The sequence below is a fragment of the Lepus europaeus genome, chromosome X, assembly GCF_033115175.1.
Source record: "Lepus europaeus isolate LE1 chromosome X, mLepTim1.pri, whole genome shotgun sequence".
Lineage (NCBI taxonomy): Eukaryota > Metazoa > Chordata > Mammalia > Lagomorpha > Leporidae > Lepus > Lepus europaeus.
This window is the reverse complement of record NC_084850.1, coordinates 85,515,411-85,540,523: the sequence shown is the minus strand read 5'-3', so window position 1 is coordinate 85,540,523 and position 25,113 is coordinate 85,515,411. Positions and strand designations below refer to the sequence as shown.

The 25,113-nt window shown below is 39.5% G+C and overlaps 1 protein-coding gene across 1 annotated transcript in view; it reads right to left on the bottom strand.

The window, feature by feature from the left end:
* Nucleotides 1-25,113, bottom strand: part of TEX11 (testis expressed 11) — a 297,390-nt gene that overhangs the window by 160,296 nt on the left and 111,981 nt on the right. Inside the window, exons 11-12 of the mRNA XM_062183085.1 lie at nt 13,565-13,646; nt 10,941-11,019 (exon numbers count right to left, since the gene is read on the bottom strand). Of these exons, the coding sequence (XP_062039069.1) occupies nt 10,941-11,019; nt 13,565-13,646 (161 nt within the window). The remainder of the gene's footprint in view (nt 1-10,940; nt 11,020-13,564; nt 13,647-25,113) is intronic.

Below are 25,113 nucleotides of genomic sequence, written 5' to 3'. Positions count from 1 at the left end.
GAGAGACAGAGAGAAAGGTCTTCCTTTGCCGTTGGTTCACCCTCCAATGGCCGCCACGGCCGGCATGCTGAGGCCAGCGCACCACGCCGATCCGAAGTCAGGAGCCAGGTGCTTCTCCTGGTCTCCCATGGGGTGCAGGGCCCAACCACTTGGGCCTCCATCACTGCACTCCCGGGCCACAGCAGAGAGCTGGCCTGGAAGAGGGGCAACCGGGACAGAATCCGGCGCCCCAACCGGGACTAGAACCCGGTGTGCCGGCACTGCTAGGCGGAGGATTAGCCTGTTGAGCCACGGCGCCGGCCTAATGTTTGCTTTTACTTTTTAGAACTATCTCAGGAAGAAATTATTATTGAGAACATGAGTCTTCAATATTGTACCTATCTCCTTTTCTACACAATCAGGATATTATCTCACTCATCTTGCCATTTCTAAAATCCACTCCACTTACTTATTACTGTATTATCAGGAGAATGTATTACATTTAAATGTGATTTTAAAATTTTGCTGTAGTTCTAAGTATAGTTTACTACATTTTAGGGTCAACATTTTTGGAAGTAAGTTATTTCTATTTTTCTAGTGTAAGTCCATGGAGAAATACTATTAATCATATCACATTTTCTCTGAACAGAACTTCTCAGGAACTTACTTAATGTGTAGGATCAGAGAGGCTCTAAAACATTTTATTATAATATTCAACAATGTATTCAAAAACTATTTTTTAAAATATTTATTTATTTATTTTAAAGGCAGAGTTACAGAAAGGCGGAGGTAGAGAGAAAGGTCTTCCATCTGATGGTTCACTCCCCAGACGGCCACAACCATCCGAAGCCAGGAGCCAGGAGCTTCCTCCAGGTCTCATTTGGGTGCAGGGGCCCAAGGACTTGGATCATCTTCTACTGCTTCCCCAGGCTATAGCAGAGAGCTGGATCAAAAGTGGAGTAGCCAAGAAACTCGAACCAGTGTCCATATGGGATGCCAGCACTGCAGGCAGCGGCTTTACCCATTAAGCCACAGCATGGGCCCTCAAAAACTATTATATTAACAAAACAATACCAGGCCTTATGCAACAGAAATGTTGGAAACAAAGTACTTAAGCTGCAAAGTTTTCTGCTCTTTATTTTTACTTGATGAACTTGCACAACTTGCTACCCCTGTATTTCCAAAATTTTAATCTTGACTTCACAAGCCTGATGCTACTCTCTGTTCTTGACTTTGGCATGGCAATGTCAATCTGATCTCTTTGATTCTCGTTAGGTATTTTCATTTGGAGCATTGGCTTTCCAAAATAACTATGTCTAGGTTTCTCTTTTTAAAAAAAGATTTATTTATTTGAAAGAGAGATTTATAAAGAGAGAAAGAGCAAGAGAGAGAAAGAGAGAGAGAGAGATCTTCCATCTGCTGGTTCACTCTCCAAATGGCTGCAATGGCCAGGGCTGCACCAGGGAGAAGCCAGGAGCCTGGAGCTCCACCCAAGACTCCCAAGTGGGCAGCAGGGGCTCAAGCACTTGGGCCATCTTCTGTTGCTTCCTCAAGTCCAGATCAGAAGTGGAGCAGCTGGACTTGAACTGGCAGTCATATGGGATGCTGGCATCACAGGTGGCAGCTTAACCCGCTGCACCACAATACCAGCCCCTATCTCTAGGTTTCTAATTCTGTTTTAGTAGTCTCATTCCAATTTAAAAATACTTTGATTATCTGATTTGGTAGTATCATTACTGGAATGAACAGTAATTTCCTAATCTTACCTCACCAGTGTCTAAATCCTAAGCCCTTTTAATGTAACAACATAAAGTTATCTATGCAAGATACGAGGAAAAATTATGCACCAGAGTTGAAAGAAAGAAAAAAACTAAAACCAGGTTATTTGTTAGGATAATATTAACATTTTCAGGCCGGCGCCATGGCTTAACAGGCTAATCCTCCGCCTTGCGGCGCCGGCACACCGGGTTCTAGTCCCGGTCGGGGCGCCAGATTCTATCCCGGTTGCCCCTCTTCCAGGCCAGCTTTCTGCTATGGCCCGGGAAGGCAGTGGAGGACGGCCCAAGTGCTTGGGCCCTGCACCCCATGGGAGACCAGGAGAAGCACCTGGCTCCCGGCTTCGGATCAGTGCGATGCACCGGCTGCAGCGGCCATTGCAGGGTGAACCAATGGCAAAAAGGAAGACCTTTCTCTCTGTCTCTCTCTCTCACTATCCACTCTGCCTGTCAAAAAAATAAATAAAAAAATTAATATTTTCATTAATGGTATGTCTGTAGAATTAAAAATATTGATACAAAATTTCATAAGAAGGTATTAAAGCCCAAGGTGAGGAAGAAATAATAGTAACTTAATTGCTGTAAAAGAGTTCAGGACTAGGCCGGCGCCGCGGCTCACTAGGCTAATCCTCCGCCTTGCGGCGCCGGCACACCGGGTTCTAGTCCCGGTCGGGGCACCGATCCTGTCCTGGTTGCCCCTCTTCCAGGCCAGCTCTCTGCTGTGGCCAGGGAGTGCAGTGGAGGATGGCCCAAGTGCTTGGGCCCTGCACCCCATGGGAGACCAGGAGAAGCACCTGGCTCCTGCCATCGGATCAGCGCGGTGCACCGGCCGCAGTGCGCTACCGCGGCGGCCATTGGAGGGTGAACCAACGGCAAAAAGGAAGACCTTTCTCTCTGTCTTTCTCTCACTGTCCACTCTGCCTGTCAAAAAAAAAAAAAAGAGTTCAGGACTCTGGATCAAATAAATTTGCCTTATTAAGATATTAAGAAAATTTGTGAGACTAAAATTTATGGAGCCCTTTTAGATTTCCAAACCTTGCTACTGCAAGTGTGGGTCACAGACCAACAGCATTGGCATCATCCAGGAGTTTGTTAGAAATGTAGATCAGGAGCCCAGTGCTGTGATGTAGTCAGGAGGGCTGCTGCACTGCGGCTACACAGGTGCCCACATGAGCGGCCAGTTTGAGTCCTGGCTGCTCCACTCCCTACCTAGCTCCCAGGTAGTGTGTCTGAGAAGGCCATGGAAGATGGCCAAAGTACTTGGGCCCCTGCACCCATTCCTGGCTCCTGCCTCAGCTTGGCCCAGCCCCGGCCATTGCAGCCATTTGGGGAGAGAACCAGTGGACGGAAGATCTCTCTCTCTCTCTCTCTCTCTCTCTCCCTCTGTAACTCTGCCTTTCAAATAAATAAATAAATCTTAAAAAATGTGCAGATCAGGCCCATGCCAGACTTACTGTATCAGAATCTGCATCTTCACAAAATCTTCACCTGATATCAAGTTTAATGCTGATGCAAAGTACCAATATATACTGATATAATTAATATGGATATAAAGCACCGAGAAGCACTAATATAAATCAGCAAGGCTTCACTGACAAAACAGCATGGCAAATTAACAGAAAGCTAGGTTGGACTGCATAAGCTTAATCTATTGCAGAAATATATTTACTTTCTAACAATTAATGTTCTGCACACTTCTGTTACTAAAAGAAACTGCTCTGTATAAAAGATACTTAAGCTTTTGCTACAGAATTATTAAAAGTTTTGTCCATTATATAATGTGACTTTCTATACTGTATACAAAGGCCAACTATATAACATGAATGAGTGAAGGAGACTAAGAAAAACAGACTGCCAAATACATAATCAAAATTTACTATTAACTGAATGATGGTATAAGCATGTTAACAATCAGGCAAGAAAACAGAACATACTTTGAATTTGAAATCTAAGAATATAAATACTTAATTTATCACATTTTCCTTTTGAAATTGATTATTCTGTTGATTTGGGAATAGAAATCTGAAACTCATTTTTTTAAAGATTTGTTTATTTATTTGAAAGTCAGAGTTACAGACAGAGAGAGGGAGAGACAATGAGAGAGGTCTTCCATCTGCTGGTTCACTCCTCAATGGCCACAATGGCTGGAGCTGGGCTGATCAGAAGCTAGGAGCTTCTTCTGGGTCTCCCATGTGGGTGCAGGGGCCCAAGCACTTGGGCCATCTTCCACTGCTTTCCCAGGCTATTAGCAGGGAGCTGGATTGGAAATGGGACTCAAAATGGCATCCATATAGGATGCTGGCACCTCAGGCGGAGGCTTAACCTACTATGCTACAGTGCCAGCCCCAAAACCTGTTTCCTCAATACCCATATGCCTATGTCCACATGGGCTGATATGGAGAAGAGGATACCTAAATGGAAATTTGGGCACTTGTCTTCAAGAGGAAGATGAAATGAATGAATGGACAATGGTCAAAACCATCAAATGTCCACTATATCTGATATTCCAGAGTTGTCTAATTAGGATTCAGTACCACACCACACTGCAGTTCAAGTTCTTCAATTTGTAGTTCTTTATTCACATAAGTAATATTGAGAAAGGCAAGATGAGCAATGTTTTCATTATCATAATGTTGGAAATCATAAAACTTTTTTAAAGAATTCAATCTTTAACCCTAGAATTGTTAAGCATGTAGTTTAGGTAATCACTCCCATCTCTGGAAACCAATTTCAGTACAGAAAAAAAATGAGCCAGATTATTCCTTACTAAATTAGTTTTCCACAAAAATGACTTCACTAAGAACATATGAATTAAATTTTGCATTTGTATAATTATGTTGGAGCACTTTCACAGAGAGAGATTCAAAGTGTTTACATGGGTTGTCATATTCACCAGAAAGGTCAAGTTGATGAGCTGAGGCAGTGATTTTCCTTTGGATGATATGAACAAGCTGAATTATTTCAACTGTTCAGAAAACATCCCTTCAGCACCTACCTGTCATAAATGCTACGCTACACTGCTCAGATCACCCCTTCAGTACTGAAGTATTTATTTCCCATTTGCTCTTCAGCTCTAGGCTGAGGATAGCTACCACACACAAGATTAGGCTCCCTTCTCAGCACGGCCAGCATCCAATGAGTAGTCAACACTAGACTGTAAGATCTGACCCTCCCACTCCAACTGAGGACAATTCTTGCGGATCAGAGTTACCCATTTGTAAGGCCGAGTTCTTGCAATTATACCTCAGCCTAACTTCTCCCTTTATTTACTCCTTCCTCCTTTACTTCACTTCACAGGTGTTGAGCATCAAAACACCCCTTAATAAACTAACTATACATCAACCTCCATCTCAAAATCTGCTTCCAGGGCTACTCAAGCTGTGACAACACTACATGCTAGGCACTACACAGCTAATCCCTAAACCTCCTGACCTCCAATCCAAGAAGTGGAGTCAACAGCTGTATCGTGCATCCCATTTAGCAAACCAAGCAATAATCTCTGTGAAGCCATAGAACACTATCTAATATACATGCATGATTACTATATCTACATGTTCCTTAGTGAATTAAACAATTAATATGTAGAGTTTTTAAAAAGTCCATGGAAAATGTGTACTATGAAAAAACCACACAAGGATTTCAACAAAGCTTTATTTTTATTTTTATTTCTATTTTCCATGAAAGTTTTGAAATACTCTTTTTAAAAAAAAAGGTTTATTTTATTTGAAAGTCAGAGACACACGGGGTTGGGGAGGAGAGATCTTCTATCTGCTGGTTCACTTCCCAGATGGCTGCAGCAGTCGAGACTTGGCCAGGCCAAAGCTAGGAGCCAGGAATTTCTTCCGTGTCTGCCACATAGGTGTCAGAGTCCCAAGTACTTGGGTCATCTTCTGCTTCTTTGCCCAGGCCATTTATTAGGGAGCTGGATGGAAAGTGGAGCAGCCAGGAATTGAACCAGTGCCTATATGGGATGCTAGCATCACAAACAGTGGCTTTACTCCCTATGACATAATGCCAGCCCCTAAGTATCCTCTTATACTTGAATTTTACATCCTTGAAAAACATTGCCACCATCCTTTGGCCAGAACCACCAACAATTTACCAAAATGACTAACCCAAAGGGAAAAAGAGAGGCACCAACATATGTTCTGTAGGCCTTTCAAAAAACAAAATGGTTCCTTTAGTCACATATATACAAATATACAAAAAGGTGACATTGCAGACATCAAGGGAATGCATATTGTACAAAAAGGAATGTCCTGTGTTACCATGGAACAGCTGCAAGAGTCGACCCCAGTGTGCCGTTGGCACTGCTATAAACAAACATGTTAAGGACAAGAATCTTGCCAAGAAAATTAATGTGCATATTGAACATATTAAGCACTCTAAGAGCTGAGTTGCTTCCTGAAATATGTGAAGAAAAAGATCAGAAAAAAAGAAGGAATCTTGGGGCCGGCATTGTGGCTCAGCAGGTTAAGCCACTGCATGGAATACCAGCTCTCCATATCCAAGTGCCAGTCCAAGTCCCAAGTATTTGGGCCTCCTGCCATCCAAGTGGGAGATGAGTATGCAGTTCCCTGCCTCCTGGCTTTGGCCTCGCCAAACCTGGCTATTGGGGAGTGAATAAGCAGGTGGAAGTGTTTTTTCTTTCTGGCTCTCACTCTGTCTTTCACATAAATAAATAAACATTTAAAATAAAAAAAGAAGGAAGACGAAGAGAAAGATACCTGGGTTCAACTGAAGCACAGTTGTGCTCCACGCAGAGAAGTTCACTTTGTGAGAGTCAATGGAAAAGAGCTTGAGCTGCTGGACCTATTCCCATGAATTCACAGCATAGGTATTAAACATTTAAAACCCTCTGGACTCTCAAAAAAAAAAAAAACCCACTGCTACCATGGAGTTAAGATCAAATCATAGCTTTTGATAACAATAACCACTGCAGAAATATTGTTCGTAGCCATACTTAAGTTATTTTGACCAGTCTATATTAAACCTAAATTACAGGCAATATGTTCAAAGGTTCTATCACAGGGACTGGCATTGTAACACAGCAGTTAAAGCCACTGCTTGTAACGCTGGAATCCCATATCAGAGGGTAGGTTCCAGACCCAGCTGCTCCACTTCTGATTCAGCTTCTTAAAATGTGCCTGGGAAAGCAGCAGAAGATGTCCCAAGTACTTAAGCCCTTGCCACCCACATGGGAGTCCTGGATGGAGTTCCAGGTTCTTGGCTTTGGCCTGGCCCAGCCCTAGCTGCTGCAGCCATCTGGGGAGTAAACCAGCAGATGGAAGATTTCTCTCTCTCTCTCCCTCTCTCTCTCTCTCCTCTCTGTAACTCTGTCTTTCAAATAAATATACATCTTTTTTTAAAAAGGTTCTATCATATCACTGAATCACTGACACCACCAATAAATATGCCTTACTGGGCAGTACCCTTTATGTTTGGACAACAGAAAAAACCACAAATAAATTATCCTCTTCAAGCAACCTGGCACAGTAAATTCTCACCCATATCTTTAACATACCAAACAACAGCATTTCTGGTTAGATTTGCATTTGAAACTTAAGAGTACACTGTGTGCCTCACTCAGTAGATAGTCTTTTGTAAATGTGTCACCTGTAAAAGCTAATTCCTGGGCAATCTTTTCCCTTAATATATAACCACAGAACTGCATTGTACAACAAGACTATTTGTGTTTTTCACTTTCCAAAATAAATGCAGTGGAAATTTTGGTTCTTTATTTGAATTCATTTTTTTCAATAGACAGTTTTTCTGTGTACTGGCTATAATTTCTACTATATTTTTTTCCATAATGGGCTTTTAAGTTGTATTCATTTGACACAAACATTGCTTGTTTGCATATTAAACACACATGATAGGATTTTGGATATTTCACCACAAAGACATGTGAAATATTTGAGGAAACAGATAAATTTTCCCTGATTAGACATTACACAATATACCTATGGAAACATCACATAGTACCCAATACAATTTTTTTCAAAGATTTATTTATTTATTTGAAGGACAGAGTAACAGAGAGGCAGAGGTAGACAGAGAGAGAGAGAGAGAGGTCTTCCATCCACTGGTTCACAGCCATAATGGCCAGAGCTGGACAAATCTGAAGCCAGGAGCCAGGAGCTTCTCCTGGGTCTCCCACATGGGTGCAGGGGCCCAAGGACATGGACTATCTTCTGCTGCCATCCCCAGGCACATTTCAGCAGAGAGCTGGATCAGAAATGGGGCAGCTGGGACTTGAACTGGCGCCCATATGGGATGCTGGCACTGCAGGCAGCAGCTTTACCCAGTATACCAGTGTCAGCCACATTCATACTTCTACTTTGAATAGAGATATAGGTGGGGTACCATAAATATTTTATTTTTCTGCTATATCTGCTACAAGAATAATAACAGTACACAGAAAGATGACATCAGGATATGGGAAAATATAAGGAAGTATCTAAAGGTGTTAACTGCTACTTAGCTCCAACTGATCACTACTTAGTGTTTCCATATCTTTCCATTTTTTAAAGATAAGCCAGAAAACCAGATTTTTAGGTTAAGTTTAATTCTTAATTACAGTAACTATATTAACCATTGTGTTTGGTATGTTTGCTTCCCCCTTTACAGGGTTCTGACTTCCTATTTAAATTTTAAAAGCTTTATTATATTTAAATACATATAGGAAAGTTTAAATATATGTAGGAAGGTTCAATTTCTTTGTGGAAGGAGGTAGGGTGTAAACAACCAAAACTTTAAAAAATAAAAATTGGGGCCGGCACGGGGTATAGTGGGTTAAGCTGCCATCTGCAATGCCAACATCCCATATGGGTGCCAGTTCAAGTCCTAGCTACACTGCTTCTAATCCAGATCCCTCCCTGCTAATGCACCTGGGAAACCAGTGGAAGATGGCTCAAGTGCTTGGGCCCCTGCACCAGTGTGCAGACTCAAATGGAGTTCCAAGCTCCTGGCTTTGGCCTGGCCCAGCCCTGGCCATTGCAGCTATTTGGGGAGTGAACCAGCAGATGGAAGATCTCGCTCTTTCTCTCTGTTTCTCTCTGTAATTCTTCCTTTCAAATAAATAAATAAATCTTCAAACTAATTAAAATTGAATCCAATGAATTTTTGGTGCATATGATGAAGGAAATTAGGCTATATAATTAGGTAGACTTACAACAGGTCCAATGATTACACCTAAAAATCATCATTCAAATTTTAAAAAGCTACATGTGGCTAGCAGCTACTATATTGGATAGCACAGGTTTAGAATCCTTAGAATCCAAAAGGTATATACTATTGTTGAGATCACATCTACAGTACTGCGTTCAGTTGCGATTGCCTGTTTAGACTGGGGGTGACAGTGACACCCAGAAAGTGAACATATCATGAACAGTGTCAGAATGAACTGGAGAAGACCTGTCAAGTTAAAGATTTAGATGCTACCCTGCGGCAGAATGGGGAGCCTTAGAAATTACTGGGAAACATATCAATTGTTTATGAGGAAGGATCATCTGTTCCAGCTTTATAAAAACATAATGCATTCCCCTCTTCCTCAGGTATACCAGAAAAGACTGAATCACTTCTCAATGAAGAAACAATGGAGAATTCATCTGTCAGGTAGGAGACTGGTCAAGCCTGTGACCAAATCTAACCACACATCTGTTTTTGCAAATAAAATTGTACTGGAACACAGCCACATTCATTCATTTATATTTACCTATGGGTACTTTCACAGTACAATAGGGTCAAGAAGTGTGACAGAGACTTTATGGTTTGAAAAGCCTAAATTAATTACTACTTGAACTCTTATAGAAAATGTTTGTTGACCTCTGGTCTAGAATAATGGTTCTCAGAATCATTTGTAGAACTCATAAAGAATATAGAGATCTGGGCTTGCTGAAGTAAGCTAGGGTCTGATCTCTATATTTTTATCTGGTTTACCCAGTGATTATTTTTATAATAGCTTTATTGAGGTATAATTCACATATCATATGCTTTGTTCTTTAAAGTATACAATTCAGTGGTTTTTAGTATATTCTCGAGTTGTGCAACCAGCACTCAATTTTAGAACATTTTCATCATTCCTCAAAAAACTCCATGCCCATTAGCAGTTACTTTCCACTCCCCCCACCCCAACTTTTACAGACCTAGTCAACCACTAACCTATTTTCTGTCTATAAATTTGCCTATTCTGGACAAATAAGTGCAATCTTGCAATATGTGATTATTTTGTGACTGGCTTCTTTCACCTGACATGTTTTCAATGCTTATCCATGTTGTAAAATGTATCAGTACTCTGCTTCTTCATTGAAAAGTAATATTTCATGATTTTGGATATACCACATTTTGTTTATCCATTTATCAGCTGATAGACAAATAGGTTGTTTCTACTTTTTGGACATTGCAAATAATGCTGATATGAATGATAGTATACAAATGTTTTGTGGATAAATGCTTTCAGTTCTCTGGAGTTTACACCTAGGAGCAGAATTACTGGGACATATGGTAACTCTATATTTAACTCATTGAGAAATTAACAGGCTGCTTTCCAAAGCAGCTGTACCATTTTACATACTCACCAGCATTATAGGACAGTTACAATTTCTACACATCCTTGCCAATATATGCTATTATATATCATTTTTATTAAAGCCATCCTAGTGAGTGTGAAGTTGTTCCTCATAGTGATTTGGATTTGCATTTCCCTGACAAATGATTACATTGACCATCTTTTCAAATGCTTGAAGATTTTTCCCATCGATTCTTGATGAAATTAAAGTCTGACAATGTCTAAGAGGTCTGTAAAAACTTTGAGGTCCCTTTTGACATTAATGATTCTACAAAATTAAAGCCAGAGAGGAATATCACTTGCAGAACTGTACCTGCTTACATCTTCCTGTTCTATGTGACTGTGGTCTATAAGTCAACATAGCCTAACTTCTGCTGTATAAGGTCCAATCTCATTCCTTCTTGATTTTAACTTCTTTTTTAAAAATTTAATGTAAAATTTAGAATTGACATTACTATTGTTTCGCTAACTAAATAAGCAGTTCCATGGTCTAAATTGATCAGTACAATGGCAAATATTATGCCCTTGGAATATGAGTGTATTCACACAAATATGTGTTAATGGGAACCACAGACACATGTTAGTCTTTAGAGCAAGGAAAATCAGTTCTTCTGTACCTGTCATGATCCATCAGCAGTTTAACAGCATTCAGACAGAGGTCTAAAGACATGTCAAAAGATTGTATTTCCTTGAGAGCTAACAAAGTAAAATATGAAATAATCATATTAGTCTTATTTTTAAGGAAGCTTAGCTAATTTCAACAATTTTCCTCTATTCAAGATCTACTAGTAAATGCTTGTCATATACCATGTTTTGCTTTACAATTTATCAAAATCTTTTTTGCAAAGTATTAATATCTAATGCTAGAGAGAAGGTACTGACATAGGTACTTTTAAATGGATGGCAAAGTAACCTGGTATAATCCTTCTGGAAGGCAATTTGGTAACACTTATATGCTAAAAACACTTTGGCTAAGAGCTTGAGATAAGTCAGACAAACCTTAACTTGAGACCACCTCCCACCTGTATGGCCACAGGCTAGTTATTTAATTTTTCTACACCTTAGTTAACACCAATCTCTCAGGGTTATTGAGAAGATTACATGAGATAATATAGGGAAGTTACATAACAAAGAACCTAACAATAAGTATGCAATAAATTGTTATTACTCCCCTTTACTTCGGAAATTGTACTTCTGAAAAGTTATTTGAAATAAATACAGGAATAAAGATATTCAAAGCAGTATATGATTACAATGATAGAAAGGAAATACACTCTGAACGTCCATCAATGAGGTAGACATAAACCATTAATGTGAACAATAAAACTGTTGACTATTAAGTCACATGGATAAATGAATACGCACTAATATGAAGTGAAAAATTAGAATACAAGGTTATATTTATCATATGGTCACAATTCTGTAAAACAAGCAAAATAAGCTAAAGAAAAAACACTGAAAACAAATAATTAAATTGCTAAACGTGACAGTGTTTAGAATCAATTATTTATTCAACCAAAACTTAATGAGAGTATTCTCTGTGCTAGCCACTGTGCTTAGTGCTGGGAACCCAGCAGTGAACAAGACACACAAAACTCCTTGCTGCCGAGGCTCTTATATTCTAGTGGATGGTAGGACTGTGGGTATTTTTTTATTATTTTCCCAATATTTATTTAATGAGTATGTGTTACTCTCTCAAAATTTCCATTTTTTATACTACAAAAAATACTAGTGAAATTCTTATCCCAGCAATTAGGTTGACCATTCTAAGAGAAAAGTACTTTCACAAGAAATGAACAGAATATAAAAATACAAATTTCATACACTCTCTCAATACAAAAAAGTAAACATCAATTTTATTATTTTTAAATATAAAAAACTTGGACTCAGGGAAGTCTTATAATTTGCAACCAAACAATGAGTGACATTGCAAATTTGTTACTCTGAACATGAGAAGTATCTACATTGAGTTAAGTAAAAATAATCTGGAAATAAAAATAACTTCACTTTCATCTCTGTTTCTTACTTACCTACATTTGGATAAACAGTGTAATGGGAAACTCCAGTTCAACTCCAAAGTTGGTGACTTCAGTAATCTCTCTGGTCTCTCCAGATTGTATTAGTTTGAGTAAACATTTTCCCTTAGTTGGTTAAGTGAGTTGATATATTTCACTAATGAAAATAGTAGACTAGTTTTCCTGATTTGTAACAGTTTGTGTGTGCTGAGGTGATACTGTGCCTAGACATGCAGACTCTATGAATCTGAGCTTCTGAGGTCCCTTAAATGATTGGCAAAAATTTTAGAGGTCCCAGAAACATTCAGCAAAACTGAATTAGCACTAGCTTAGGTTTACTGCAAATTTTATTATTGTCCTAATTATCATAAATTTGTTTTTATTTATTGGATAATCAGTAATTTACTAACATAATTGCATGTACTACAAATAATAAAGCTCTTATGGATTACTAATACACTTAAGCATGTGCATATTAAAATAATTTAGAGAAAATCATTTTTATGACTAAATGAAGTTGAAATATGTTAAGGGTCAATGTGTATACAGACTTCTGCCTCACTCACTGCATCTATATAATAGTAATAGTAATAAAGGTATAGCAGTAGTAGTGATAATAATAATAACTATAATAGTAGGTAATACATATTGCACACAATGCACCAGGTAGGATACTAAATGTTTTATGTACATTTTCTCTTAAGATTCTTAAAACAACATGATGAGGTAGATATTATCAATATTATCACTTTTTTAAAGATGAAGAAAGTGAAGCACAGAAAAGAAACTTGCCCAGTGACCCAAAGATATATATGTGTATGTTTGTCTTATGCCATGTACATTCTAGTCCCTTGAGAATTATAGAAAACAAATAACAATGTTTATACAAGTAATTACAAAAAGTACAGCATTACAAAGCATTACCTATCCTATCAATAGGTATGCTTTCTTCATGGGGGTAGATAACTGCAGAAGGGCTGGGCAGTTGCAATTCCCCACTGGACTAAAATAAAATTGATTACTTTCATTCAGTTTTTTTTACTACTCTTTAAATTTGCTACTGTTCTTTCTCTTCTATCTTTATTCCTGGCTAGCAATCTTTTCCCATTCCTATGTGATCAGTTTCCTTCTCTGCCATTATCAAATTATACTACAAAAGATCTTATATTCAACAAATTGGTGGTAACATGTCAACATTGTATGCTCTTCACACAGAAAGATGATACCTTCAAGGAGTTCTTCATTAGCTGTTTCGCCTTTCAAGAGGATTTTCAACTTTAAGTAAAGCCCAGTTGTACTTAAATGCTCCTATTTCAAACAAAGAAATCACAATGATATTATAACTGTGGAATGTAAAAGACAATTTTGAAGTGATTGCCTGTTTTATTCAACCACTGCAGGATGACTCATGATCAAAGGAGATCAAAATTATAAAAGATCATATAATAACATCCGGTCTATCCTTGAGGATGTTTTCTAATGTACTCTTTCTAAATGAAATAATATGAGGTAAACAGCTTGCAAACATTTCTATTGAGTTACAAATACTTAATGGCAAGGTCAGTACTTAAATTTCGTGAATCTGAGGCCATATTCTTGATCAGCGAAACTCCAAACATCATTAGATATGTTTTCTTTTGAGATGCAATAACTAAAGGTCCTATGTAAACAGAACGAGATAGAAGGGAACTCTCTTTTCTATAGGATCTGCCTGTCATGTCAACCACTAATAACAATGTACTCTAAATGATGTTTCCAAGTCACTGGCAGCTGGCCCTTCCTTCAGCCATCTATGATCTCTCCTCTGGTTCCTCTTTGGCCTTACAGGATAGGACACATCTTTAAACAGCTGGTTAACATTAAAATTGCACTCTAGGTCCACAGACCAGAACTTTTCTCTCTACAAACCCAATTAGTCTCTGCATGAACAAATAATTATAGCTATTCATGTGTGAGTTAGAAAAAGTAACCACTGATATTAAAAGGCTTTGCAGGAGAGGCGGCAAGATGGCGGAATAGGCAGGAAGCACACTTAGTCCGGGGGGAGAGAAAGTTTAATATAAGTGGAGATACTGCAGGGTCAAGGAAGAGTAGAGGATGAAACAGCAGAGGAAACTCTTCCGGAACTAGTGATTCACAGTGGACCTGCGTGGAGAGCGTGGGAGCCCAAGTTCGGGACACCAGCGGCAGACTCAACGCACCAGCGCTGGAACGCGAGGTGAGCCGAACCTCCATAGCCCGAGATACCAGCAGGCAAGCGGAAAGAGGAGGCTAGAGGGAACGAGGCTTGAAACTCCGTGGGGAAAAGTTCACCAGGCTAACTAGAAGAGAGAGAAAAAAAATAAAAAAAGTGACTGATACGGACACAAGTTTCTCTCTCTCCGCTCACCTCTCAAAGGCGAGCAAGACAGAGCAGGCGCCATTTTGGACATACGTCATAAGCAGGGCGACCTCAGGTCTGCACCAGCCCTGAGCCTAGCAGAAAAACCTGACTCTGTGGGGAGGGGTGAAATAACAGGAGATTAGCATCTAACTTGGCAACCCAGTGGGAGATTTCAGGAGAATTGGAGCCCACACTGAGGGCAGCAGAGATTCCCTGTGTGGTCCTTGGGAAAGAGCTTCTGATCTCTGGCTCCTGTGGGTATATCATTTGCCTGCTAACTACCTCCAATTACGTTCAGCTGTGCGGAATTACTTCCCTTTTAAATCAAAAAAAGAAAGAGAGATTTACCACACCTAACCTGGGAGTGTCATCCTTGACACACCCTCAACCCTGAGGAACCAAACACAGCTCTCAGTCCACACTCATCTCAAGCCTCTAAGACTCCACTGAAAGCAGACAGTCCACTTAATATAGAGCCATAGTGTAACAAGAAAAAACACCACAGTGAAGAAACCAAATATCTCCAACATGCCAAACAACAAACGCAAAAACCAAGCTAACAAGAACAAGGAAGACACTATGACGCCCCCAAATGAAAAAGACACCCCAATTCAAGATTATGAAGATGATGAGATCGAAGAAATGCAAGAAGCAGATCTCAAAAAATTGATAAGAACATTAAGAAGTTCTCAAAAACAAATTCTTGAACTACAGAAATCCTTCATGGACAAGATAGAAAATCTCTCTCGTGAAAGTGAAATATTAAGGAGGAATCAAAATGAAATGAAACAACTAGTGGAACAAGAAACTCTGATAGTGACTAGAAATCATAATGAAATGAAGAGTTCAATAGATCAAATGACAAACACATTAGAGAGCCTTAAAAACAGAATGGGCGAAGCAGAAGAGAGAATATCAGACTTAGAAGACAGAGAACAGGAAAGGAAACAGGCAAACCAAAGAAAAGAAGAAGAAATTAGAAATCTAAAAAATATTGTCGGGAATCTACAGGATACTATTAAAAAACCCAACATTCGGGTTCTAGGAGTTCCTGAAGGCATGGAGAGGGAGAAAGGATTAGAAGGCATTTTCAGTGAGATACTAGCAGAAAATGTCCCAGGTTTGGAGAAGGACAGAGGCATCTTAGTACAGGAAGCTTATAGAACCCCTAATAAACATGACCAAAAGAGATCCTCACCACGACATGTTGTAATCAAACTCACCACAGTGAAACATAAAGAAAAGATCCTAAAAGGTGCAAGAGAGAAACGTCAGATCACTCTTAGAGGATCTCCAATTAGACTCACAGCAGACTTCTCATCAGAAACCCTACAAGCTAGAAGGGAATGGCGAGACATAGCCCAGGTACTAAGAGAGAAAAACTGCCAGCCCAGAATATTATATCCTGCAAAGCTCTCATTTGTGAGTGAAGGTGAAATTAAGACTTTTCATAGCAAACAGAAACTGAAAGAATTTGTTGCCACTCATCCTGCCCTGCAAAAGATGCTTAAAGATGTGTTACACACAGAAACACAGAAACATGGTCACCAATATGAAAGAAGGTAAAGGAAGGAAACCTCACAGCAAAAGATCACAGGAAGCTCAATTTCTCTTTGACATAGAATTAAACTCTGATGCACTGTTAGAGCAATGTGTTAAAGTAATCTATTATGTTCTCTTGATGTCTGTTAAATTCTAATTGTTCAAAAACAGCTGAATTTTTATTAAGAGCTATGGATTATTTAAATATGTGCTTTTTTCAAAAATTTGAATAATCACCTGTAACAATGATCAAATTTGGTCTATGGTATGTCATGATTTTAAGAAATCTTATTTCAACCAGATATTTTGGATTTTGAGCCTTCTTGGCATTCTTGACAGGCATTCAAAAAATCAAAGTTTCAAACAATCTGGTCTCTAAAATTTCCAGTAAATCCTGGACTTTGGTTTTTCCAGTTTGGGCCCAACTGAAAAAATCGAAGGACCTATGTCTCTCATCTTATAGAGACACCAACTAATCAGTCTATTTGGAGTATATTAGAAGTACTGTCAAGATGTGATGTGGTACCAGACTTTAAGTTTCTATAATGGAAAATGCTATTAATACAAATGTTTGAGAATTAAAAAGTCTAATGATCTTGTGTTACTAGACATGATAGTTATCTTAATGAGAAAGCCCCAGGGGCTTAAAAGGTTAAATACTTGTAAAATCCTACAGGTGCTTTCAAAAATACTGTGAAGTAAGCAAGTGCCTCTTGTTGGTTGATGAGTTTATAATTTTAAACATGGCGACTTAAAGTCTTTTGTCATCCACAGTTATATATGATCTGCTGCTCATAAAACTAAAGCGTTGTTGGTTCTGTGTTTAGCTGTCCTCCTATAGGTTCCTATGGACTTTTTCCAGCCACTTTTATTGTATTCAGTACTTTGGGATGGCTCTGTAAACAGATGAAGCCAATAATGTATTAACAGTACCAACTGAGAGAAAGTATGGTTAACTGAGGTTACTAAAAAGAAAAAGCAATTCAAATCAATTGGCAATCTACAAAAAGAGTTAAAGATTTTAAAAGCTATTATTAAAATTGCTATATTGGTCTAGTATGTTATGTTATATGTGTGTACATATTGTATGTCCACATGGGGAAATTTTATTAAGAGTTTTATTTTAAATGGCTTATAGATAAGACTGTCCATAAATTTAAGCTGCTAAAATCAATCAAAGATACATTTTAATTTGTGGGACCTGAATCTGTGTATCATATGTTTTAGACTTGTTGGTAGAAAGAAACTAAAAACATTTTAGATGGTTGTGCTTAAGTTTACTGGCTAAACAAACTACACCATGTTAGATATTTAAGAGGTGTTTTCAAATACATGATTCTTAAAATTTATAGAAGGCATTGGACCTTCTGGTAAATGTTTTCTTAAGTTGTTATCTAATGGTTGAAACGGTTTGCTAAGTATTCATGTGATATTGCTATTGTCAGCAAGCGATCTAGGACTTGCTCCCTCATTTCTCTATTCTAAGCCCAACTTGTTCTTTCATTTCTCTATTCTCTTCAAGGTAGGAAACTAATTCTATTATGAAGGAAACTGTAGGATGCACAATTTAATCTTTAGACCTTATAAAAGAGATGGCTAACATTTTTCTGCAATAGCATAGCCAAAATAAGAACTCAAATAATAATCTCATAGCTAGATTCACTTCGCCATCAGCAAAGTATACAGTAAGCAGAAAAAACCTCCCTTTCAGACCAAAGGGAAAGAAAGTTTTAAAGTGAGAATATAATTTTCCTCATGGGCATTGTCTACCTTAGAAAAACTACTACAGAACATGCCTGTGACTATAGACTTGTCGTTCAGGCCACCGAAGATTAGAGATGGGAAACGGGCACTCCCTTGACTTGCATCCTCTGGTCTGCTTTAACACAAACCAGGAGGAAAAGAAAGCTTGGCATCAGAAGCAATGGGTGGCAGGCCTATTAATGGCTGATCTGTACAGTGATCTGCCCTCAAGGAGACCCAACAGGCCAGTCCACTGCAGTGGCTTTCAATGTGGTAAGCCTGGGCTTCAGCAGAAGTCAGCTTGTGAAGAGCCCTGGCAGCTCTGCCAAGAGTTGGATCACTGGAAATGGACCTGCCCTGGAGTCGAAGGATGCCCAGGTCAGAGCCACAGATCTTATTGGCTCTAAGCTGAAAAGCCCTTCACTCAGCCCAACTTCCAAAGTGACCACTGCAGCTGAGGGGATGGTCAAGTAGGGTCAGCAACATTGCAGGCAGAACTGTCAATTTCTTGTTAGAGATGCCACCTGCCTTTACCTGGCCAGCTCTCCTCCCAGGCCAGCCAAGTAATGAAAGTCAACAGAGTGCCTTCCCCTAGGAGGTTCACACCTCCCTTAGGATATAGCCCATGTGAAGAGATAGATAGGTCTGGGCCTCTGAATTTACAAGGCCTAAAGCCCACCAGATTATTATCAAGCCCCTTCTATCAGGTTCTATTTGCCTCTCAATCAGAAAACTTAATTGTAGCTTAGACAGCACCTTTCTTAGCTCCTCTAATAATGACTCTGTCCTTTGTTCTAGGCCCTGTCTAGTGCACTTGGGCCTCATTCCTTTGTAATCATAACCTCTACTCTACCACCAATGGCTCTACTCCCAACCTGTGTGTACTGATGGTCCTCTTCCCCACTTAATGCTGTATAATTGTTCAGACCTGGTAAATGCCACTCTTAGGATCATTGGTTACTATCCTCACTCTGTCTTTTATGACCTTGTCTAAATATGATCAGAGTCGGTAAACTTGGAAGGCTTCCATAGCCGTGGCAACTCATGACGACAGCCTAGGATGGTTACTGGCGCCATAAACTAGAGTGTCAATGTGTTGGGTCAACAACAGGAGCCACTGTGCACTTGCTCCTCATGTGAGATCTCTGTCCTTAATGTGCTGTACATTGTGATTTAATGCTATAACTAGTACTCAAACAGTATGTTTCACTTTGTGTTTCTATGTGGGTGCAAACTGTTGAAACCTTTATACTAAATTGATCTTCTGTATATAAAGAGAATTGAAAATGAATCTTGATGCAAATGGAAGGGGAGAGGGAGCGGGAGAGGGGAGGGTTGCGGGTGGGAGGGAGGTTATGGGGGGGGGAAGCCATTGTAATCCATAAGCTGTACACTGGAAATTTATATTCATTAAATAAAAGTTAAAAAAAAAAAGAAAAAAAAAGGCTTTGCAAATACAGGTGACACCAATACAAGGAATAAACTAAGGTCACCAATTTTAATTTACTGTATTGCCACCTTTCCCACAGGCACAATGGAATATGGATCAGGTACAATTCTCATTTACCATCGGAGATGTACAGATCTTCCAGATCTTGGTAGTGTCTGTTTTCCTTAAGTCTGAGATACCCACACAAGTTAACATTCTGTTTTAATCTTTGATTTCATTACTTAACAGCTTCAGAAAATAGATACTTTCCATTATATTATCAGATCATCACTTCTATCAAAATTTGCCCTGTATTATGCATCCTTATTTTTTAAAGATTTATTTATTTATTTGAAAGGCAGAGTTACAGAAAGGCAGAGAGAGAGAGAGAGAGAGAGAGATCCTCCATCCACTGGTTCACTCCCCAGATGGTCGCAATGGCTGGAGCTGTGCTGATCTGAAGCCAGGAGCTTCCTCCAGGTCTCCCACGTGGGTTCAGGGGACCAAGGGCCTGGCCATCTACTGCTTTCCCAGGCCATAGCAGAGAGCTGTATTGGAAATGGAGCAGCTAGGACTTGAATCGGCACCCATATGGGATGTATGTACTGCACACAGCAGATTTACCCACTATGCCACAGTGCCGGCCCTTATGCATTATTGCATCTTGAAGTTACACTTTCAGAAGTCATGAATGATTGCCTGTTTTTTTTTTAAGATTTATGTATTTATTTGAAAGTCAGAGTTACGTAGAGAAGGAGAGGAAGAGACAGAGAGAGAGAGAGAGAGAGAGAGAGGTCTTCCATCTGTTGGTTCACTCCCCAGTTGGCCACAACAGCTGGAGCTGCGCCGATCTGAAGCCAGGAGCCAGGAGCTTCCTCCGGGTCTCCCACATGGGTGCAGCGGCCCAAGGACTTGGGCCATCTTCTACTGCTTTCCCAGGCCATAGAAGAGAGCTGGATCAGAAGTGGAACAGCTGGGACTCGAATCGGCACCCATATGGGATGCCGGCACTGTAGGCAGCGGCTTTCACCGCTAAACCACAGCGCCAGCCCCATGATTGGCTGTTAAATTAATCAACTTTCTCCCTACCATCAATATCCTTGTCTTCTCTGTAATTTTTCTTTCTTTTCTTTTCTTTTCTTTTTTTTTTTTGACAGGCAGAGTTAGTGAGAGAGAGAGAGAGACAGAGAGAAAGGTCTTCCTTCTGTTGGTTCACCCCCAAATGGCCACTACTGCCGGCACGCTGCACTGATCTGAAGCCAGGAGCCAGGTGCTTCCTCCTGGTCTCTCATGCGGGTGCAGGGCCCAAGCATCCTCTACTGGCCAAGGCCATCCTCCACTGCCTTCCCAGGTCACAGCAGAGAGCTGGACTGGAAGAGGAGCGACCGGGACAGAACCGGTGCCCCAACTGGGTCTAGAACCCGGGGTGCCGGCGCCACAGGCAGAGGATTAGCCTAGTGAGCCACGGCGCCGGCCTGTAATTTTTCTTGCTTTTATTTTTCAGTCTTCTTTAAATTTTTGTTTGCTTTTTTCCCTTTTTGCCAAATAGTTATTAAGGAACAATCTCCAGATACAACAAGCGTACAAGGTAAGTATTGTGAATCCTGCTTTGCAAAAGAGGACCCTGAAGCCCAGGTGGAGTTATGTAATTTATCCATGGTTGCACAGCTGGTAAGTGGTGGAGCTGAGATTAGAATTCAGATCACAGTGACTCTCTTTCTACTATAATATGCTGCCTCCCTTGAAGCCCTAGCCATGTATGCTGGGCCTGCATATTATTACACTGACTGGTTCTTTTCCAAGTTCCAGATAATGCACACATTTTTGAAAGTTTTATTTATTTATTTGAAAGGCAAAGTCACAGAGAGGCAGAGGCAGATGGTTGCAACGGCCAGAGCTGGGCCGATCTGAAGGCAGGAGCCAGGAGCTTCTTCCGGGTCTCCCATGTGGATACATGGGCCCAAGGACTTGGGTCATCTTTTACTGCTTTCCCAGGCCACAGCAGAGAGCTGGATCAGAAGCAGAGCAGCCGGGACTCAAGCCAGCACCCTAATGGGATGCCGGAACTGCAGGTAGTGGACTTATCCGCTATCCCATAGCGCCAGCCCCATGCTCACATTTTTTAATGTAAAGTATATCCTATAAATATACATATGTACAAGTATATAAAACATGTAAGTATAGTTCACTGAATAAATAAAAAAAAAACCAAGAGACAGAACATTACCAACACCTTAGAAGCCACCAATGAACCTTTGCTCATTTTGCATCCTCCTCACTTCTCCACAGAGGTAAACACCACTCTGAATTTTGTGCAGTAATTCCTTTGTATTTTGTTATAGACTGTATAAGAGTACTTCAAAAAGTTTGTGAAAAAATAGAATTAAAAGATAAGTTCATTTTGTTGCAAAATAATTTTGAAATCCGTGCATATGAAAGGTCTTCAGAAAGTTCACAAAGTGGCAGGCATTTTATCTAATGGTTGAGATACAAGTTAATATTCCTGTGTCCTATATTAGAGTGTCTGAGTTCAATACCCCCTTTTGGCTCCTGACTTCAGATTCCTGCTAATGTAGACTCTGGGAGGCAGGGATAATGGCTCAAGTGATTGAGTTTCTGTTACGCATGTGAGAGACTGAATTGTCCAGATCTTGGTTTCAGACAGCTGTAGTCCCAGTCAATGTAATTGGATGGGAGCTCTCTCTCTCACTCCCTTTCTCTCTGCATCTCAAATAAGTAACTTTTTAAATTAAATAAAGTATATGGGAGAATGTGCATAGGTTATATACAAATGCGATGCTATTTTCTATAAGAGAATTGAATATTCACAGATTTTAGTACACACTGGGGTCCAGGAATCAATCCCCTGTGGATACTGAGAGACGATTGCATTCATTATCTTGGTTATGATGATTATTTTTTCATAGGTATATACATTTGTCAAAATTCATCTGATTTTATATTTTAATATACACCATTTATTGTATATCAATTATACCTCACTAAAACTATTAAAGAATAAAGGCAGTATAAATCATAAATCAGTGAAAAAGCAGGAAGATACAAATTCAGAGTGAGAATAAATAAGTAAATAAACAAATATTAAACAAAAGAAGAGAGAGCTCATGCTTACAGAATGCTGAATGCTGAGAAAATTAGGCAATGGATAAAGGATTAATATCCAAAATCTATAAAGAGCCCAACAACAAAACAAACAATCCAGTTAAGAAATGGGCAAAGGACATGAATGGGCATTTTTCAAAGGATGAAATCCAAATGGCCAACAGACACATGAAAATATGCTCAGGATCATTAGCCATCAGGGAAATGCAAATAAAAACCACAATGAGGTTTCGCCTCACCTCAGTTAGAATGGTTATCATACAGAAATCAAAAAACAGGAAGTGCTGGTGAGGATGTGAAAAAAAGGTACCCTAATACACTGTTGGTGGGAATGTAGACTAGTACAACCATTATGGAAAATGATATGGAGATTCTTCAGAAATCTGAAAATAGATCTACTATATGACCCAGCCATCTCACTTCTGGGAATTTATCCAGACTAAATGAAATAAGCATATGAATGAGTTATCTGTACTTTCATGTTTATCACAGCTCAATTCACAATAGTTAAGATGTGGATTCAACCCAGATGTCCATCAAGAAAACATGGTAAATATACACTATGGAATACTACTCAACCATAAAAAAAATGAAATTTTGTCTTCTGCAACAAAATGGATGCAACTGAAAACCATTATTAGTGAAATAAGCCTGTCCCCAAAAGACAAATGCTATATGTTTTCCATGATTCGTGGTAATATACAGAGTACATACAGAGTACAAAAAAAGTAATGTATATGAGGGGGCCAGTGCTAAGGCACAGTGGGTTAAAGCCCTGCAGTCAAATGCTCTACCACTGAGCTATACCCCCTCTACCCCCCTTCCCTAGCCCCTTACCCAGTAACCATTAACATATCCAATGGAATTGTAACACGACTAAATATGCTAATGTTGTGGTTTTAAGCTTTAAATACCCTGTAAAACTGATGTTCGAGGCCGCTCTCTCTGCACTACACTAGAGGGTGCTGCTGAGACGGCCCATTTGCAAATGAAATAAACTTTCCTCTTGCCTTTTGCATCGGAAAAAAAAAAAAAAAAAGCCCTGGCCTGAAGCACCGGCATCCCATATAGGCACCGGTTCTAGTCCCAGCTGCTCCTCTTCTGATCCAGCTCTCTGCTATGGCCTGGGAAAGCAATAGAAGATGGCCCAAGTCCTTGGGCCCCTTCACCCATGTGGGAGACCTGGAAGAAGCTCCTGGCTGCTGGCTTTGGATAGGCCCAGCTCCAACCATTTGCAGCCATCTGGGAGTGAACCAGCGGATGGGAGACCTCTCTCTCTGTCTCTACCTCTCTCTGTAACTCTCTTTCAAATAAATAAAATAACTCTTTAAAAAAAAGTAATGTATATGAGTGAAATTGACATTTTGAGATTTCATTACTGTTTACAGCCACTGTCTATACTCTTGAGGAACAGTGATTTTTCTTCTTACTACTTGCTGAAGTCTTTATTTAGTAGATGGTTAAGTTTGTGATCATAAAATAAACTAAAAGTATGTCACTGTAAACATTTTTAAAAATAAGAAAAGAAAGAGGAAAGGTGGAAGTGTGAGTGGGAAGGGTGGGAAGTATCATTATGCTTTTAAATCTGTATATATGAAATATACGAAATTTGTTCCCCTTACATAAATAAGAAAATTTTAAGAAGAAAGGGCTATTTTGGTAACTGTCATAATAAAGACTGGTTCAGGCAAGAATGGTACCCTACAGGGATATTTTAATGGAGAGCAAGATACATCCATGATCTGTAGGTCTCCCTACCAATTTTTTATTAGTTCAAGGGAAAAAATACTTAAGTATGCACACAACACCTCTGACTAGGTGCTCAATATCAACATTCCCAATGAGCAATATATGTTATCACGTACATTCAAAAAAGATGCCCTAAGAGTTCAGTACACTTATGTAGCATTCCAGCCAGGAATACATAACTTTAAATCTAATCATGAGCTAACATCAGATTAACACCAAAGAACTTTGGGTTAAAAAAAGTGGGGGCTCCCATATTTTTCTGAACTGTCAATTACACAAAAGACTGTGGAAATGTTCCAGATTACAGAAGACTGGAAAAACATGACAGGTTAAGTGCAATACCTGATACAAGACTAATACTTTATCAGCAAGAAGAAATGAAAGTTCGTCATTGTGGGGAATATATAGAGAGACATGGGGAGAGAGGAAAAAGACAGGAAGAAAGGGAGGGAGGGCAATCGAGAGCGAAGGAACAAGCTTTCAAAATATTAACAACTGGTGAATCTGGTTAAAGTATATACAGGTGTTCTTTGAACTATTCTTATTCTTAACTTTTTAGTAAATTTGAAATTATTCCTCAAATAAACCTTTTAGAAGTGTATATTGAGATTGAGATTAAAATCATACTGCATCAATTTCAGCTACGTTAGTATAAGTAATTTAACTATCAAATATGATAGGTCAGGTGAGTGATCACTGCTATTAAAGTGAAACTTCTGGGGGCTGCCACTATGGCATAGCAGGTAAAAGCCTCAGCCTGTAGTGCCAGCATTCCATATGAGCGCCAGTTCAAGATCTGGCTGTTC